This window comes from Dermacentor andersoni, chromosome 1, assembly GCF_023375885.2.
Source record: "Dermacentor andersoni chromosome 1, qqDerAnde1_hic_scaffold, whole genome shotgun sequence".
NCBI lineage: Eukaryota > Metazoa > Arthropoda > Arachnida > Ixodida > Ixodidae > Dermacentor > Dermacentor andersoni.
This window is the reverse complement of record NC_092814.1, coordinates 316,962,717-316,983,119: the sequence shown is the minus strand read 5'-3', so window position 1 is coordinate 316,983,119 and position 20,403 is coordinate 316,962,717. Positions and strand designations below refer to the sequence as shown.

General features: G+C 47.0%; 1 protein-coding gene across 8 annotated transcripts in view; it reads left to right on the top strand.

Annotated features, from left to right (window-relative positions):
* The window catches only part of LOC126547757 (uncharacterized), a 201,063-nt gene that overhangs the window by 44,922 nt on the left and 135,738 nt on the right, over window positions 1-20,403 (top strand). For all 8 annotated transcript variants that reach the window (XM_055063420.2, XM_055063422.2, XM_055063421.2 and 5 more), the window contains 3 exons: window positions 522-548; window positions 5,113-5,196; window positions 18,047-18,694. In XM_055063420.2, coding sequence (XP_054919395.1) covers window positions 522-548; window positions 5,113-5,196; window positions 18,047-18,694 — 759 coding nt within the window. The remainder of the gene's footprint in view (window positions 1-521; window positions 549-5,112; window positions 5,197-18,046; window positions 18,695-20,403) is intronic.

The following is a 20,403-nucleotide window of genomic DNA, read 5'->3' as shown; positions in this document are numbered from 1 at the left end:
TGCCTAATATAAGAGTAGGATATTTTCTTCCTTGTGTATGGCCAAATCATTGTGCTAGAAAGAAACTGTTGCAGTGCTTTGCCAGTGTTCTTGTGTTGCAAGAAAAACACTGCTTCTTTGTGTTTTCTGCCAACTCTCCCCTTAGCCATATGTTATGTTAAACATATTTTGCCTATTTATTGCCAGGCCCACACTAAAATAAAATGCTAGCACAGTAGTTCACCAGTCCCATGCCAATTCATCAAAAATGCGAAGCTTTACATAGTTAAGGTTCTTGCGTAGCACCTAGCTTCAGTCTTGCCATAGTGGATGGAAGCCTTGTAGTGTCAGTCTTGCCTCTTGAATCATGTTTGTTTGGGCGTAATTCATCTATGAACTATGGCCCGTATGAGGCTGCTTATTTCCTGGAAGTAGGCCTGCTATAATTCAGAATTAACTACATGCCCAGTAACAAGTTAGATAACTTTTCTGCCTTCATCAGTAATGCACGTCCATAACTACATATTTCTACTTTGTTTCAGCTTATAAGACCAGTGCCTGTGAACGAGGTAAGAAGTGTTTCTTTAGTGCATAATAAACAGTCGCAGGCACTTGCCTACACAATGGATGTTTTTGGAAGCTAATGGCAAACCAACATTTAAGGTGGATATACAACAGAACAAAATGCGATAAAATCCATACTTTGAGCTTGAAATGGCTAAGCACCACTGAATTGCGGTATGAGCAGCCAGTCTATGGTACCCTTTTGCTCAACGTGGATTGGAGCCATTCAGCAGTTTCATGGTTGATCGGTGGAGTGAATCGGGATTCTGTCTGTCATGTAAATTCATTTTTCATTTTGGCTACATGCTCTGTGAACAAGCTACTACAGCAATAACAGTGAGATCTACAGATTCTGCTGACTGATCAGGTGATGGCTGATGCAGTTATGATTTGTGGTCGGTGTGTGGTGATGCATGCTGGGCGATTCTGCTGATTTGAGTCACTTCATTAAAGTGACACTAGGGCTGCGTTATTGACTAGCTTGAGTGATGGAGGGTTGTCCTGAAAATTTCTGTGTTTGTGTTGCGCCAAAATGTGACTTGCTTGCTGCAAAAAATCATAATTGAAGAGTACCATATCTGGCAGCATCACACAGGGAGGGTGCCACGCTAGCGCAAATTCTTATAGGGATGTTAAGAGGCAGCATCAATGAGTTCTTTTGTAGGAGAATTTGGTAAAATTGGACAAACTGCATTTTTCTCTCATGTTCAAGGGCAATACATTATCACCATCTGTGGCTCTAATGGGTAAGCATGCAAATTGATGCCTTAAGGAGCTGGTTTCATAGCTTATCATTTCTGAAAGCCCTGTTCCCAATTAAAACAATGCTTTGGACATTTTGGTGCACTAGTCTGTCGTCTTAGCTTGATTTAAGTTTGCTTTTAGAGCTCTTTTAAATTAGAATGGAGTGTATAATAGACAAGTGAGGCCAATGGCACATTGCTGGCAATCCCTTCCAGTAGGTGAGAGTATCTTTTTTTGTAACGGACCTAGCTGCAGATTAGTAGTAGAAAAGTGTGCAATGCTAACAAATTTAAGCTCAAATAGCAGTGAACATATTTTACATGTAAATACATGTAATTGTGACATGTTATCGCACTGTAGCCAGTTTCTATGCATGGAGTAGTCCCAAGTGTACATTTTGGAGTGTGAACTAAGCTGCTTTTACAGATATAGATGAAACTACAAACAAAACAATGCATCGGAGTAGTTTCGGAATTGTTTCGGAATTGTTTCGGAATTTCGGTTTTTGAGCATTCTACATGCTTGAAATTTTGAATAAAAATTGAATATTACTTATCCTATTCGCATTTGACTCGCTAGTTGAAGTGTGGGCTGTTGACAAATTTTGACCGTACTTATCTGGCCGCAAGCTACTCATTGTCACTGACCCTATGGTGTTGGGCTGCTGAGCACGAGGTCGCGGGATTGAATCCCGGCCACGGCGGCCGCATTTCGATGGGGGCGAAATGCAAAAACACCCGTGTACTTAGATTTAGGTGCACGTTAAAGAACCCCAGGTGGTCGAAATTTCTGGAGTCCTCCACTACGGCGTGCCTCGTAATCAGAAAGTGGTTTTGGCACGTGAAACCCCATAATTTTAATTGTCACTGACCACCATGCCCTCTGCTTTCTCTCAACTCATGAAGACTTAACAGGCTACATGGTAGCTGGGCTTAATAACTTCAGGAATATTTGCTTGTCCTCTACAAGTATGACTGCTTGCCAGACTTGCACAGGTATACTGGCTGTCTTTTTCATCACCTGATGGATCTCTCCTCTGACCTCGCTGTCAGTACTCATGTCTGTGTACAGACTATTACCGACACCTCCACTAAACATTGCAATGACTAGCTGTGGTTTGGTGCTGGGATTTCAGGATCCAGGAATATTCATTTGTTGTCCTCCACTAGTCTTGGTTCGCACTGGGATGCCGACTGTCTTTCTTGGCACAAAGTGCTGGACTACTGCTTTCAACGGTGACGGCCTCAGTCAGAGACTGATTTTTTTGGGGACACTGTAGATGAGACTGCCGAATTACTCCAATACTTCATGTATTAGACACCACAGCTTCTCCTTTGACAACTTGCTCGAGTCAGTTTGCAGGAAGAGACATGTCATGTCCTCGATGTTCTTTGCAACGCTCTCGTTCTGCATCTGTACAATTGGATTATGTCTTTTTGGAACTTGTGTAAGTCTCGGGAATCTGTTGTTCGAACACTTGACGTTATGTCAGGAGACCTTTGCAGTTCTTGTGCCAAGTACATGCACTGTCTTCCAGGCAGAAGTAAACCAGTTTGGCTGTGTCATTGTACTGATTGTGTACGTGTCAATGTTTTCCAAGTAAGCAAGCCAATCTTCCATATCCTCAGATTTGTCACTGTGGAAGGCCTTCAGCACATGCAGATTGGGTTGTATTCAACAAATCTATGCTGTCTCTTCCATACTGTTTGGAATGGTTTGTAGCTGTTGCTTTTTGTGGAAGCAGTTTGGGAGCTAGCTCCTGGATTCTTCTGCTGGCATGAGCAGTATAACCACCGATACAGGGCTAGAGTTCCTGCTGCTTGGAAGGTTTATGGCATAAGTTTACCCAGCACCTTAGCCTGTTTTGTCATGTGCCACAGCAAAACAATGGCTTTAATTAACGTTTAAAGGAATGCAGGCAATGAACACCCATTCTGCGGCTGGCATGTGGCCTACTTTTGCCTCATCTTTTGAAAATTCACCTACAAGACCAGGCGAAGTCTACAGATAATGGAGCCATGATAAGCACAGGGGAAAATAACTTTTTTTAAAAATTGAAATACTTTATTGTGAGTGAAAGTTATTTGCTATAGGGTTCATATTCTTACTAAATGGAAAGGGTAATGAAAGTGGAGGACAACTTGCCACCAATGGGAGCCGAACCCGCAACCTTCGCATGACACGACATGACAATCCACCAATTGAGCTACGATGACGGCTGTACCCTGTTCCACTTTCTTCGGTATTTGTGCACATGTATACTCAGCCTAACGCTCGGGGTATTAACCTGTGCTACTCGCAGCTTGAGTTGCTTTTTCTTCCATTTTCATTTTCCCGTTGTTTTACTTAAAGTGTAAAGCGTATCACAAGTTTAACTCTCATATTTTAAAAACAGTTACTTTCACCTATGCTTTATTTGGCTTCATGTGGTTGTTAGTAAAGTTTGTGCCTCATGGTTCCCCTGATTGTTCATACTCAAAGGCCCTACATTGTCATTGAATGGCTACAGCTTGCCCTGATGGATTGGCTTTTTGTGCCAGGTTCTCCCTAAATATAGTTTTGTCAGAAGCACGAGGGCATTCACCTGCCAAAGAGCAGGGCTCCTGGCTGGGCTGTCCGTTATGCTCGCCTTTTTCAAGCGCTTCCTTAGCGCTTGGCTAGCTTAGCCAAAGGTCCACTCGGTGTTGTGCACTTGTCTGTATTTGTATCATGATCACACCTCGTGCACAGCTGTGCATGTTGTGCAAGTTCGTAGCCTGCCCAACCTTCTGAACGCATGAGCATGCTGCTATGTTCACCCATTTGTGCGTGTTGTCTATGCTGATACCATCGTGAACAGCATGTTTGGAGTTGAGCAGCTGGCGTGAATTAGTAGTTTGTTTTGAAACAGTTGGCTGTGCACTATATCTGCAGATGTAAAAAAAAAAAAAAAAAAAAAAAAAAAACAGATTGAGTTGGTCTGTACTGGCCCTCATTACTGGCCCTCATTATTAACCTTCTCAGACTATCTGTTCTCTGTGCTAGTAGAGTGAAAGCAAGAAATGGAACTTTACCTTTGGCTGTACAGTCCCTTATTCAGCCTAATGGGGATCAATCAGCCTTTGTTGCCTCTGACTGTCTGTTCTCTGTGCGAGTAGAGTGAAAGCAAGAAATGGAACTTTACCTTTGGCCGTACAGACCCATATTTAGCCTAATAGGGATCAATTAGCCTTTGTTGCCTCTCAACTTGTTCTAAGAAATGACCTTAGTTGCATGATTGAGAGAGCTCACAGTCCTTTGTAGTGTGAAAATTTTCATTGATGTGGAGGGGCAAAATACAGCAGACATAGCTTTCCATTACGGGGCCTCAACATTGCAATGACACTGTGAGTAGCATTAGTTTAATAGCAGGAATTACTGTGGAAAATTACTGTGGACAGAGCAGGTGAAAGGGAACACCTGCTGCCATGGTATTGCATGAGGGAAGAGGGCGTCGCCGTGACGCCACAAATTTCAAATTTTGAAGTCAAACTTTAACTGTGCACCACGATGATGTTCAGTAGGTAGATAGTTGTGGCCAAGTGCTGCTCTGCTGTAGCCTTTGCAGTGCAAGTCTTTGAAGAAGGAGCAGAAGCAGCGCGTAGGGGATGTTTGATTGCCAATAACTCCGCTTCTGCTGAATGCATCGCAGTACTTTTTGTGGCAAAGTATTTCTGAAATAGTCTAAAAAGTGGTTCAGGGCCCCTTTAAGGCTGGAGCATTTTAGCTGTGCTAACAAAGCCTGCATTACCATAGAGTTCTGCTTGCAAGTTATTTTTTTTTCTCTCTCTCTCCCCCCAAAATTAGGGAGAAACTTTCAACAGGGCCGACTACCAGGTTCCACCTCTGCTAGTTGAGATGACGGAGCAATCAAATAGAATTATGGTTGAGGTATGTAAAAATATCTGTCTGCTTTTTGTCTTCTTCCTTATTTTAATTATTCATCTTGCACCCAAATCAAAATCGTGACTTGAATGGCCCTTCACTAGGTTTGGGCATTGTAAACAGACAATCTCGGTGCATAGATACTTTGCGTCTGTGAAGTATCAAGCAGCATTACAACGCGAGAACAGCTGAAATTTCAAAACAGAAGCTCACAGGGGGTCCCACTTACAGCCAAATTCAAGGTCACATGTACAAATGCCTCTATGCAAGATGCACTGCCTGCAGTGTCACCATTCATGACCCATGACCTTGATAAGTTGTCCAATGCAGAATGCTCAACACTGCTACTGGGAGTTGTTGCGGCGGTAGGTTATGTCTCAAACGCAGCTCCACATGGTAGTGTGGCAGAGGATTCGGGTTGAAGAAATCAGAAGCTCGGAAGTTGGGAAAACAAGAACGAATAGGTTTATTGCCTCTTGAACGAAACTTATTTACATCGTTGAATAGAAAAAACAAAAAAGTCTCAAGTGTTTAACAACAAATGTCTGGATGAGCCTCGTTTCCATGGCCCAGAGCAGCTTGTTTTCTCCGCACCGTCATTATAACACCTCTGTTCCAACCCTCCCTTCTGGCAGTAGCCAATCACACACACAGGTCACAACCCCCCAGGATGACAGCCAATGAAGAAGCACAAACAACACTGTCACAGATGGAACATTGGACCGGTGACCCCACCCAGTTCCAGCGAGCGCAAAGGCAGAGAGAGGGTCTGACCGTGGGAACGGGAGAGGAGATCTTTTACTTCCAACTGGTCTTCTTTGCTGCTTCTCAATATAGGGCAGGCACTAGATCGTGGTGGCTTTCTTCCAGGAAATGCCTATGAGTCGTTCGCATTGTCTCAGCCTCCCCCAGAGTGGCAACTCTTTCTTCACTTTGTGGCACTTCTTCTCTGACGAGGGGAGCTCATTACGGAAAAATTAGCAGTGCCCACCATCTTGCGGGAACTGTTCTCCGACTACCTTCCCAGTGTAGTTCTTGCATTCTAATCTTGCGCATGACAAACAGCATGCTGTCTACTGCACTCATAACAGCTTCCTCCCCTGCCAAATAGTCATGGGGGATGGCAGTCACCGCTGCTGCACAGAGAGACGACTTCATTTTCTGCAGCTGAATGCCAAATACCCACCATCGATTGCCGCGTTATCGGGTATGTCGCCGACCAGATTCTTTGAGCTGTCTCTGAAACTGAAACATGTGCGCAAGCAAGCACTCAGCCCCCTGTGAACAAACCAGGTCAAAAGAGGGATGACGATCAATCTCTTTAGTAGCTGTTTGCGAAAAGCACACACTCAAATCTCTGTGGACTTGCTTATGGTGTTAAACCAGATGTACAGTCGCGATCAATATGAAGGTGATCGCTCGAGCGGCGACCGAAACTAGGAGCAGCGCCACGTTACGTCATCACCGTCAGTCAAGAGGGAAACATCAGATAGCTTCCCTCTCTCTCTTTTGCTGTTCCCTGAGCAGGTGTCACTCCCGTCTGGCAACTCGCAGCTTTTCGTCGCCCTTCACGAGATAGCCTGCGAATTCATTTTGATTGCCTTATCAGCTATTGCACAGAGGCGTCATTGTTAGCCAATGTATGCATGAGGCAAGGACGCGCACACATCATTGCCATGAAACGGTAAAAAACACAAAAAATGTGTCGAGTTAGTCTTGGGGGTGACGGTTGCAGCCAGTACGAGCTTAAAAGGGGAAGAAGGCAGCGCAATTTTTATCTTCGCAGTTCCGAAATCGGCCGCTATGCTGCTTGGAAGGCTCGCCGGTCGCAGCTCGAGCGATCACCTTGAAATTGATCGCGACTGTACTATGTTATGTATCTACATACACAATCTCATATGGCAATTTTGAGTAATGGCAAAGACCAACCCTGGACCGCTTTGAAAGAGCAACTAATTGCATCTGCACTTCCATTCGATTTGCCCTTGTACTTTATGTCAAAATGATATTGCTGTAGAATGAGGCTCCACCTTAGGAGGCGACTGTTCTTTGATGTTGCGGTTTGCAGCTAGGCCAGGGGACAATGGTCCATCTCTATGGTGAATTTGGCACCCATGAGATAACATTGCAATTTCTGAATGGCCCATACAGTGCAAGCACATTCCTTTTTCGACGTGCAGTGTACCATCTCACGAGAGCTCAGTTTTCGGCTCGGATAGTGCACGGGGTGTTCGTTATCGGCGTCATCCCTCTGGCAGAGAACGGCACCTAGTCCTTGATCACTCGCATCACACTGGACCATGAATATTGGACCATCATATTCACCACTGCCTCTCATTGCACGTAACGTTCATTAGGTTACAATGATAATACACCATATAGTTGGTGCCGGAGAGTTTTGCAACCACTTCAGCGGGCCCTTCCCGCTGTACTTTGAGCCTGTTTTTTCTTGAGGCTCTTAGTAACATCACCTTGTCACCGATGCGGAACGTCCTCTGATGGGCGGTCCTATCATAGTAGACTTTGGATCGAGCCTGAGCTGACTTCATGTTGGCCTCCACAAGTTTTTTAGCATTATGCAGAAGCTCCGGCAGATTCAGAACGAACTCCACCACGGTAGAGTCTTCTCTGCGCCCTTCCCACGTTTCCCGCATCATTCGCAAAGGTGAGCACAATGACCTTCCCTAAACCAATTCAGCAGAGCTGAAACCAGTGGATTCATGTGGTACCGACCGCAAAGTGAAAAGTGCTGCTGGTAGGCATGCATCCAAGTCGCATTTATTTTCATAACACAGTCCTCTAAAGATGCGCTTGAGAACGGAATGCCACCTTTTTATGCTGTTGCTCTGTGGATGATGAATTCAGCTGTGCACTGTTTTTATGCTGCATCGCTCTAGAAATGATGTGGTGAGGACACTCGTGAACACGCTGCCTTGATCACTTTGGATCTTGGAAGGGAATCCAAGTCGGGGAAAAGGTCAGCAACAGCGAATCTGCAACACTCTCCGATGTCGCCTCACGCTGCAAGTGCCTCTGTAAACTTCGTGGCGGGGCATAACATAGTTGAAATGTACCAGTACCCTGTCTCTGTCACAGGAAATGGCTCAACTACATCTATCACTAACCGCTGAAACGGCCCGGTAATAATGGGCACTAACGCTATCGGTGCTTTTCACTTATTCTACCCCCTTCCGACCCGCTGATCGCACAGATTTCTCCACGTCCTTACAATGTCCAGGCCAATAATACTCTTGTAACAGCCTCTGCTTTGTTTTCCTGGTTCGAAGGTGACATGACCACGAACTGTCATGGGAAAGCCACAAGTCTGTGCGATACTTCTGGGGAACAACTCGTTGATCTCGGTCCACTCCGTGCCTATCCTTGTATAAACTATACAGCACACCACTTCTCAGCTGGAAAGAAATGTTCTTCTTTGCTAGACTACTCGTTCTCTGGCACTCTCTCATCTCCTGTATGGTGGGGTCCTGCACCTGCTCAGTAGCCAACTCTTCTCTATTCTCACTTAGGAGTGTAGTGAAACTGCTTGACACTGGTGGCAATAAGGCATTCTCAAGGACATCCTCGTTTTGCGCCTCGTGAGACTGATTCTCCGGCTGACCGGTCTTGCGTGTCTCGTTATCACGGTGGGCTGCGCTGCGTTCATCCATTTCCACCACAGTCTTATTGGGTGTTTCCTCCATAGTGTAACTCTCGTAAGTGAGTTGCGTTGCCAATTCTCGCGCCTTTGAACGGGTTAATGCTTGTACAACCCAGTCACCGAAAGTAATGCCCCTCTCTTGCAATAACATATCTGATCTGTTTGAGAACAAGTACGGATAGCATTTAGAAAGTGTTCCTGAAACGGCAGTTTCAGTTGTTAGCTTATTGAAAGAACCCTCAAGGACCACTGCCGCAAGTGGCAAGCACACGCTCAGTTCTTCTACCACCTGGCGGATCCATGCACATTGGCCTGAGTAGTCGGATGGTGCCACACACGATGGATGGACAACATCCATTGTTGCTGCCAAGTTGTGCAGTGCTCTCTGCATGCTTTCCCGTTTAATACCAGGTCATGCATGTAAGGCTCCAACAACGTGATGTTTTCCTCGCAGTCATTGGCATATGAAAATGCAACCGTTTCCTTTGTGCAGTTTACGGCTGTGTGACCCTTGTTGGAATCGCACCGCTGGCACGAGTTGTTGGGGTCTCGGTGCTGACGCCCGTTATTGCCAATGGGTCGCAAGCCCCAAGGGTAGCGTTGGCCTGGCGGCCTGGGGCACTGGAAGCATCCGAAGGTCCCGGCAAAGCAAGAGAAGACTGGTAACAGAACAACTTGTTTATTCTAACATAGCAAAAGAGCGGCCGGTCAGGTCGACCGAAGTGGAGAGACGGGAGAGCACGTAACTCAACAGTACAAATCGGAGCCTCTCTCCTGGCGTCCGGGGGCAGCTGCTCTTATACCCTCGGCGTCGCGGTCCAAAAGAGAAGGTCACGGGATGAAGGTCACGGGATGAAGGTCACGGGACGGCGGAGCATGAGCCCACGACGGCGCGCACGGTCGAGCCGAGAGACCTGCTGAACCGAGTGCAGTGACGCATCGCCAACCCCCCCACACGACGGCGCGAACGGTTGAGCCGAGAGACCTCCAGGCTCCTCATTCGGGGAACTCCGCTCCCCGGCTGCCGCGCTTTGACAAGCGAGGGCACACACACACACACGCACACACGAAGACACGTGGCACTGAAACACGCCTGGACACGCTTGGCGGGTAGGCGTTGCGGCGGCGTCGGACGGGCCAAAATGTCCGCCGCTTTGAACAAAGCCCCGGCGTCCGTTGCATCCGCGCCGGCATTACCGCGCGTTGTAGGCGAAACGTAACAGACCGCCCCGCCGGGGGAAGGAGATCCCGATGGTCAGGGGACTGCATCCGCTGTCCGGAGGGATGTCGCTCGATGATGCTCATAACCGAAGTTGGGCGTCCTTGGGCGTTTCTTGAGCGCAGCGCACAGAGAAGGCCTCGTTCTCACGTTCAGGTGCACACAGGACACTGCAAAGTGACTTCGGGAGAGTTGACATTTTTGTTCTCGTTTCCGGCAAGCGTTAGAACCACGCCAAAAGTCAACCGCTCAGTCAGCAAGCACGGCACAACCCTCACTAAGCCCTGCCAGGCTCTTTCCCCTTTTTTACTGCTGCCTAGTTCCTTACAGTAGTTTAGCAGCACTCAGAACGCGTCCACAAATCGGAAAATTGCACTAGAAAGCACATCATCACTTTGAAACACTACACAAAAGCAATAAGTTAAAAAAAATCCTGCCTCAGGAAGAAAAACATCAGTAACAAGCAATTTTGAGGCTGATTCCCACGTTAGGGGCTTCGACTTAAGCCATCGGCGTTACCATTGAGACTCCCCTTTTTGTAACGCACCTCAAAGGAATATTGTTGCAAAGCGAGGCTCCAGCGCAGGAGGCGGCCATTTTTGGGAGAGATGGTCTGCAGCCATTGGAGAGGGCAGTGATCCGTTTCAATGATAAACCTCGAGCCGGCTAGGTAACATGACAATTTCTGAACGGCCCACACGATACACGCACACTCTTTCTCGGTGGCGCTATACGCCTGCTCACGACTGGTCAGCTTACGACTAGCATACAGGACGGGGTGTTCTACTTCTCCATTTTCCCGTTGGCACAGTACAACGCCCATGCCTCGCTCACTAGCATCACACTGAACAACGAACCCTTTTGTGTAGTCGGGCGATCGTAGCACAGGCTGGCTTGTTAGGGCGCTCTTTAGGGCGCTAAAAGCTCTTTCCTTCGTCTCATCCCAGACGACTGTTTGCGGCTCTGTCTTTCTTAGAGCATCCGTCAAGGGAGCCGCGATATCAGAGTACCTGGGAATGTACCTCTGATAGTAGCCGGCGACACCTAAGAACGACCGAATATCGGTCTTCGTACGCGGTTGCGGGAAGTCTCGCACAGCGGCCACCTTTATTTCAGAGGGGCGGCGTCGACCCCGACCAATCACGTGTCCGAGGTAGACAACCTCGGCCTGTGCTAACTGGCACTTGGGAGCCTTGACTGTCAAGCCCGCATCGCGCAGGCGGGTTAGCACTGCCCGCAAGTGCGCCATATGCTCAGGCCAGGATGCGGAGAATATCGCTACGTCGTCTAGATACGGTAAAGCGAATTCTTGCTGTCCCCGCAACACTTTATCCATGAGGCTTGAAAAGCAGTATGGCGCGTTCTTCAAACCAAAACTCAAAACTTTAGGACGGAATGTCCCCATTGGTGAAATGAACGCCGCATACCTACTAGCCTCTTCTGTAAGTGGAACCTGCCAATAACCCCTGACAAGATCTAGGGTGGAAATAAACTGAGCGCTACTCACTCTCTCAAGGCGCTCCTCGATGTTAGGGATCGGATAAATTTGATCCTTAGTGATGGAATTAAGCCTGCGGTAGTCGACGCAAGGACGAGGTTCCTTGCCCGGTACCTCAACTAAAATCAAAGGGGAGGTATAATCACTCTCACCCGCTTCAATAACACCGAGCTGTAGCATTTTCGTTACCTCAGCCTCCATAATATCGCTCTGGCGGGGTGACACCCGGTACGCCTTGGATCGTACTGGCTCTGGGGAGGTAAGTTCTATGTCATGAGTAAGGACAGAAGTCCTACCAGGCGTCTCAGAGAACAGACCTTGAAACTCTTGTAAGAGCTGGTGTAGTTCTGTTTTCTGCTCAGGCGACAGCGATGCTTTACTTATTAAGTCACTAATGACTTGATCGGTGTCTTTCCTGTTTGTCACTGAGCCTAGTCCCGGAAGCTCGACCGGAAGCTCTTCTAACTTTCCCGCATCGGGAATTTCCTCTCCAGTATCTGGTGCCTTTAACGCTACAGGCTCAATTTTATCCCGTTCGGGCGTGCCCTGAATACCAGCTTGCTGCGCCTCTGACCCTTTTTCATCGTTCAACAACGTCGGCCCCGCAACTACCGCCTTTGCAGCGAGCTCCCGAACCTTCGATCTGGTTAAGGCCTGAATGCTAGCCTCACCAAACAAAAGCCCCTTCTCGCGCAGGAGGTGATCGGACCTGTTCGAAAATAAGTACGGGTACTGGGGGGGCAGCATAGATGACACTGCGGCCTCCGTCTCAAGTGCTCCGAAAGGTCCTTCAATAAGCACTTTTGCTACCGGCAGACACACGCTATGAGCTTCCACTGCTTGCTTGATCCATGCGCACTCGCCCGTGAACATATCGGGTTCTACGTAAGAGGGGTGAACTACATCCATTGTAGCTGCGGAATCGCGAAGCACTCGGCACTCTTTCCCGTTCACGAGGAGGTCTCGCATGTAAGGCTCGAGAAGCTTCATGTTCTCGTCAGTGCTGCATATAGACAAAAACACGACTTGTGTTTTTGTTTCTGGACACTGCGCCGAAAAGTGACCCGGCTTCTGGCACGTATAACAAACGCGCGCTTGCCTCGTCTCGAACCGCTTTCTGCGTTCGGCTTCGGTTGCCGCCGTCTCCTTAAGTTCGGTCGGACTGCTTTCACTCGCATCCGAACTACGTGTGTCCCCCTTTGCTCTCATGGGCGTGAACTTTGGCCTCTCAAACTTGGAGCCAAATTCACCCTTTTGACCGTCCTTAGCTCCACGAGCCCGACGCGTCACAAACTCCTCGGCTAACTCAGCGGCTCTAGCCACCGTACTAACGTCTGGCCTATCCAAGACCCAGTACCGCACGTTCTCAGGTAACCGACTATAAAACTGTTCTAGCCCGAAACACTGCAGAACTTTCTCGTGGTCACCAAACGCTCTCTCTTCTTTGAGCCACTCCTGCATGTTTGACATAAGCCTGTACGCAAACTCTGTATATGACTCACTTCTGCCTTTCTCATTTTCCCGGAACTTCCGACGGAACGCCTCCGCTGACAGCCGGTACTTTTTTAGCAGACTCGATTTCACTTTGTCGAAATCCTCTGCCTCCTCTCTCTCCAAGCGAGCGACTACGTCGGCTGCCTCGCCGGGTAGCAAAGTGAGCAAGCGCTGTGGCCACGTTTCCCGAGAGAACCCCTGCTTCTCGCACGTTCGCTCAAAGTTAACCAGGAACAAACCAATGTCCTCTCCAAGCTTAAACGGCCGCATCAGGTCAGTCATTTTGAACAATACTCGTTCTCCTGCACCGTGTGCCTGACTTCCATTACGAGCGCGTTCCATCTCTACCTCGAGACGCTTCATTTCCAAAGCGTGTTGACGGTCGCGCTCTTCTTTTTCTTTCTCTTTTTGTTCTTTAAGTTCGCGCTCATCTTTCTCTTTCTGTTCTTTACGTTCGCGCTCATCTTTCTCTTTCTGTTCTTTAAGTTCGCGCTCCTGTTTCTCTTTTTGCTCCTCCCTCTCCTCAATGGTCTCAAGGCATTCCGACAGCTCGTCATCCTCAGCTTCTAACTCAAGAATAGCCCTTAGCAGTTCTGGTTTTCTGAGTTTGTCTGAGACATCCAGACCCAACTCTCTCGCAAGCTCCAGCAATTTCGGTTTGCGCAACGACTTCAAATCCATGGCTGCTCTGAATGCTGCTTTCTCTACTGCCTACTATTGTCTTGCCGCAAACTAACCCGGCAGCAACGACAACCCCAATTACCAGCTCTGTTTCTAACACTAACAAAAGCCTGGCAAAACTCAGAAGAAGAAAGTCCCGCACTCACCAAAGAATTCAGCGCAGTCGTTCCGCTGCAGGCAACCAGTCGTCGCACAGGGCTCGTTGCACTGCTCCCGGATGGTCGTTGTGCTGCTCAGCATACAGTCAACCGCATCTCTTCGCTGCTGGCCTCCGTTGTCGCGATCTCACCGCTGCCAACCAGATGTAGTAATCGTACCGCTGGCACGAGTTGTTGGGGTCTCGGTGCTGACGCCCGTTATTGCCAATGGGTCGCAAGCCCCAAGGGTAGCGTTGGCCTGGCGGCCTGGGGCACTGGAAGCATCCGAAGGTCCCGGCAAAGCAAGAGAAGACTGGTAACAGAACAACTTGTTTATTCTAACATAGCAAAAGAGCGGCCGGTCAGGTCGACCGAAGTGGAGAGACGGGAGAGCACGTAACTCAACAGTACAAATCGGAGCCTCTCTCCTGGCGTCCGGGGGCAGCTGCTCTTATACCCTCGGCGTCGCGGTCCAAAAGAGAAGGTCACGGGATGAAGGTCACGGGATGAAGGTCACGGGACGGCGGAGCATGAGCCCACGACGGCGCGCACGGTCGAGCCGAGAGACCTGCTGAACCGAGTGCAGTGACGCATCGCCAACCCCCCCACACGACGGCGCGAACGGTTGAGCCGAGAGACCTCCAGGCTCCTCATTCGGGGAACTCCGCTCCCCGGCTGCCGCGCTTTGACAAGCGAGGGCACACACACACGCACACACGAAGACACGTGGCACTGAAACATGCCTGGACACGCTTGGCGGGTAGGCGTTGCGGCGGCGTCGGACGGGCCAAAATGTCCGCCGCTTTGAACCAAGCCCCGGCGTCCGTTGCATCCGCGCCGGCATTACCGCGCGTTGTAGGCGAAACGTAACACCCTGCTTGTTGCATTTGTAGCAAATGACTGGCTTCCTAGTTTCAAAAGCGTTCTGTGCCTTTTATGCGTAGGTCACTTTTTCACTCGGTTCACTATAGCCCTTTCTTTCATTTTTACTTGAAGGGGCTTTTTCTTCCCATCTGTCAACTCGAGGGCGCAAAGGATGCTTCACATAATGGTTATTCTCACTTGTTCTAGAATTGTAGGCCCTATCAACTTCTAGGTTGCTGCTAAGCTGTCGGTGGATTGTGTACTCCTAGACGAGTTTATAATTGGCATTTATAGTTGTCTAAAGGCATTTACAGTTTTCTCATACAGCATGCCACATAGCAAAAAGTCACTAGATTGGCATGACGACTGTGCCAGATAACTAAAATGTTTGACCACCTAGGAACCAAGAAAAAAATTATGGCATGATTCATTTACGATGATTGTTTAAGTTATGCAAGAGCATTCGCACAGCACACATACTTTATTGTGTGATGTGCTATGTTGAGGTTATCTACCATGGTGGCTTGGTGGCTATGGCGCTGCGCTGCTAAGCATGAGGTCATGGGATTTAATCCTGGCCGCTGCAACCGCATTTCGATAGGGGTGAAATGCAAAAACATCCACTTGGCAGGCATTGGTTGTACATTAAGGATCCCCAGATGCTCAAACTTAATCCGTAGTCCCCACCTTTGCTGTGCCTCATAATCAGATTGAGGTTTTGGCACATAAAAACCCCAGAATTCATTCATTCATGTCTAGATCGTGAATTTTAAATTTCATTATGTTACACTAATGAACAAATTCAAAAAATTGGTAAGTATGCTGTCGGAAGGCTGTAGTATTTCACAATAAATGTAAATTTTACTCACATGATATTTTAGGGAATGGAGAAACTGATTTGTATTATCCTTATACACTCTGTTACTCTATTATCGAAAGTATTAGGGATTTATTTGAAAATTAAATCAGTTGAATAATGCATCTCTTGTCTAAAGGCTGTGACAAAAGGCTGCATAAGCTCTTCTGTTATCTAGTTTCAAATGTTTTGCGAGGTACTAACGGCCTTAAAAGACATTAATGATCTTAAGCTAGAAAATGTTGGGGTAACAATCTGAGAGCATGCTGCTGCAGCTATTTTCCACCTACCTGGGCACAATGTTCTCCAGTGACAGAAGTATTACCAGTCGGTTTGAATGCATTCCCATGTTGCTTGTGTTTTATGTCATCGATTGTGAGCGCAGCATCTGTTGCATGTCACACGTCACACGCTCAATCGAAATGAGGGAACCCTCCCCCCGTCATACACGCGCTGCTTACATCACGTTCTGAAGTATGCATAAGCTTCCATGAACTTTACTTCATCCCATTGTGAACAAGGCTTCCGTAGGGAAGCCGAAACGTCTTTTAGATTTATTCCTTTTTAGTACTTCCATTAAAAAAACATTATAAATTTTTTCATGAAGTGCAGATAAAAATGGAGAGATTTATTGCAGTCATCAATGTTTCAGGATCTAAGTGCAAAAGATAGAATGATTTTGTGTTCAGTCATTGTGAAATGGCACTGGGATGACTGAAAGTAAGTTCACAAAAAATGAAAGCTGAGAAAACGGAACTGTTTCAGTTATTGTAAACATTTAAATCTTTACTTTGAGCACCTAAAACCTGCCTGTGATGTAGCCCTTTGCCTATGAGGACACATTTTCTTTACATTTTGGTGCAGTTTGTTGCTTCTTTGCAGCAGTTTTGTGCACCTCAGTTGCCTTTTTGATGCGTCGTGCAGAGGTAGATGACAACGCAGTCAAAACATCCGCTCTTGTTTCCTCTCGCTGCGCAACCTCTTGATTAGTGAGAGTTGGAGCTCAAATCCGCAGCTGATTATTTGACATGAAAACTTCTGCTCTCGCCGATGTCTTGTTGCCGTCATGACCACACGCTGATATGCTGTCACTGCAGCCTATGGTCACATTGTCACCATAGCCAACGGTCGTGTTGTCAGCACTGCATGCAGACGTGCTTTCTTGATCACCCACATGTGCCGGTCATGCCTCGTCGTCAAGGTTGGTGGCATCCGCTTCTAAGAGTACCGTAGTTTTCTTCCCTCTGTTCTACGCCTTTCGTGCTCTTCTGTACGTGTGGGCGGTTCAGAACTTGCTTCCTTTGGGGTTTATCACAGAACACATGCGTTAAGCTGTTACGATCGTCAATCACATTGATTAGAATTTGCAGTTCGCTGCTGTGCAAATGCGTGCGAGAGAGGTTTGTCAGCAATTCAAATTTACAACAGCCAATAGGATTGCAGCCTGCGCACCGTGTGACTACTGTGCTCAATTGCAATGCCACTTTTGCCTTTTTTTTGCTCGCGTTTACTGGTTTATTTTTCAGTGAAGAAACACGTCACTGCAGCTAACTTGAGCTCCAATCTCTCCTCTTTACAATGATACGAAGATAGTGGCGCTGCATCAACGGATAGTTGAGTGATCCGTGGTGTGACGACGCCTTTCATAGCCCAATTTTTTTGCAATTTTTGATGACAGCAACTTAGGAAAGTGCTGTTTTCTCGATTTATACCCTATATTTTGTTATAATATTTCACCGCGAGGTAAATAAGGGTCCGTGGATCTTGAAAAATAAATAAATTGGAACATAGAAAATTTTGACAATTTGACCACTTCGATTGCCATGTCCCCCTTTACGTAAGAAAATGGCTAAACAGTGCGAAATATAAGTTTTAAAATGACTTGCAGCCCAGCTAGTCAGCAGCAAACCAGTGTGTTGCCTCATTTGGTCTGGGCTGCAAGCAGCTCCTCTTGAGGCACATTGATTTATTGAATACACGAATTCCATTTACTCAGTGTTTGAGGCTTGTCGGGAAGCTTCTGTGATGAACAACTAGTGTGGGAATGAAGCAACTAGCTGAGCTTGCAGTGATTGTTCTGTTGGTGTTTATCCTGAAAATAGACGGACTCCGCTTAGCAAAACAAACCACCTATTTATTGCATCAATTTATTTCTTTGGCAGTAATTTGTGATTGTACCTTTCAATTGGTTATGATGCCTAATTCTTCTGCATAGTTGCCTTTGGTCAGACACCATTAGTGTGCAGCAGTAAAAGCTTTTCCATGGTCTTCACCATGGATCTTGTGCCCTTGAAACTTTTGCACTTCAGTGTGAGTGCACATTGGATTAAATGAATGGACTGAAGGAAACAAAAAATGCATTATTGTATTGTGAAATTTTTCTAAAAAGAAATTGGTGGTGTAAAAAAAATCTGATTATAATATAGTGTACTGTTGTCTGAATGTGCAGTTCCTGTCAACCTGTATGCCACTCATCACCGAGAAGGATCGTCCATTAATTATGCGGAGGTTGAAGGATATACTGAGCCAGACAAACTTGCACTACCTGGCGTCTGATCGGTTCCGTCAGACTGTTGCCTCTATTGCGAGGTCCGTGCAGGAAGACAGCTCAAGTGCAAATGTATATTTGCGCATCAAAGAGCTTGCTGATGAGCTGCGATCTCGTCGGGAGAAGAAGAGTAAAAAAAAGGGCACATTACCTTCAGGCCCGTCGACTGGTGGCTCAAACGCTTCTTCTGCGGCTGTCACTGGAAGCTCAGGGGAGGACACTTCAGATAGCAAATGTATCATACCAGCCATGTGTGTGGCCTTTGACTCGGTAGCATCACAGGCAAGATTGTCAGCCTCGAAGTCTCCGACACCATCGCCTACTAATGCTGTGCCGGACAGTACGAGTGTGGTACAAACTGAGACAAGTAGTGTGGCTGCTGGAACGAAGGACTGTGTTTCTGAAAGCAAGAAGTTGGTGGGGACAAACCATGAGGAAAAATGTAGCAATGGTGTTGATAGCATGGGGGAGACTAGTAGTGTCTCACAGAAGTCGGAGAAGCAGCTTCGGACCGAAAAGCACATCAAGAAGCTGGAAAAACACCTCATAGTGAGTACCACTCTATTGTGCTTTGTTTTTGTGACTGCTGTTATTGTTTTATAAAGCTATTTGAAGGAGCACTGACATATTTCTGAAGTTATAAAACTTCAACCACATGTTTCTTGCACGTAAAAGGATTACACTTGGCGAGTGTGAAGGTTGGGAAAGGTTATTTTAATTTGATACTTAACCCCTTCAGGTGCTGTGTGTACAATTGTGTTTGGGAAGATGGTGCATCAAAATAGAAAGCGCTCATAAAAATTATATTTAAAATGTGTCACAAACATCTTGAAACACTTCTGATTGGACCTGTGCTCAAGTTTTAATATGTGTAAATTGTTTTAGTAAATTGAGTTGGAAGGTAGACAGTTGGTTGTTTGCTTTCGGTGCCAGTTTGTCTTCATCTAGCGGGTTCACTTTCATTGTTTCCGCAATGTTTTACATCAGGCATACATTTCAAGTGTCTGCATAAGTGTTGTCCAAGTGGGCTAGGCATGGAATAGTTGACACTCTCCTATCTGACATTCCTGAAAGAGCTCTTGCATGGAGTCCAAATTCTTTCAACTGGTCAGAGTTCGCCGAACAAGTGAAAATTCCTAATTTCTTCTGAAGCTGTGTGGTTTTCATAATTCTATAAAGGTACAACAAATGTTATGAAACTAAACTTTCATTGGACAGAATTAATTGCTGCCTGAAGGGGTTAAGTGGGTCTTGAAGTGCCAGACCTGGCGTCATTGACTTTATCGGGATGTCATGACTCTGAAAAAAATTTGCTGATATCGTGTAGCAATAAGGCTAAGTATGATGATGTTGCTCACAAAAAGTAAACAAGTGGGCTACACGCATTTTTTCTGGCTGCATAGTGTGTGGCTGATCCTACAATAATCGTAGGAATGGAGCAAGCCAGTGTTTTATAATGTCAGGACTTGTCCACCTCCTGGTTACCAAAGCCAAAACTAGTTTGTCAAAAAAAGTCTAGTACACCTCTCTTAATTCAACTCTAATTTGATCTCATCTGAAGGTTTGACTGGCACCTATACCTTTTTATGGACCAGAACTTTCGTTATTTCACTCCTGAAGTTGGCCCTCACTAGTTAATTTGAGCTTGACTCATTTGCATGCACACACCTGACCACAGTGGTGGCAGCCTAATGGCTGCACCACTGGTCTAGGTGGTGCTAAGGGACTGTGACTGCTTCTAAATGCTGTCTTGTGATGAAAACGCCAATTTTCGGCTGTGTTGTAGCAGGTGACAGAGTGACGGAGACGATCCAAGAGCACGTACCACACTTTTCAGTGACATTTCAGTGACATTTCAGTGACAGCAAACTATATATATAGGCTGCTTGCCTATGACGTAACATAAAAGAACGAATCATGTTTGACACGTGTGGCACAGCACTTCATATCACTTCTCCCTTTCTTTTAAAACTGCAGTCTTTGCACGGGTCTTCGCTGTTGGGTAGACCTCCGTAAGACCGGCGGACTTGGGGGACAGAGAGCCTGTTCGGCTGGGAGGAACGTTGGAGGTGTTGTCGAAGGAACAGGCGCGGCGCCAGTTGGTTCTGGAGTGGCCAGGCTGCACCGGCCTTCTGGCGTTGACGTGGGCCGATTCTTGTTGTCCGGGCTGGGTTGAAGCGAGTCGGGAGCCTCCGCTTTTGGGGTCACAGGTGACACAGGCACGTGACGGAAAATTTGGTCGAAGTGACGCCTGGCTA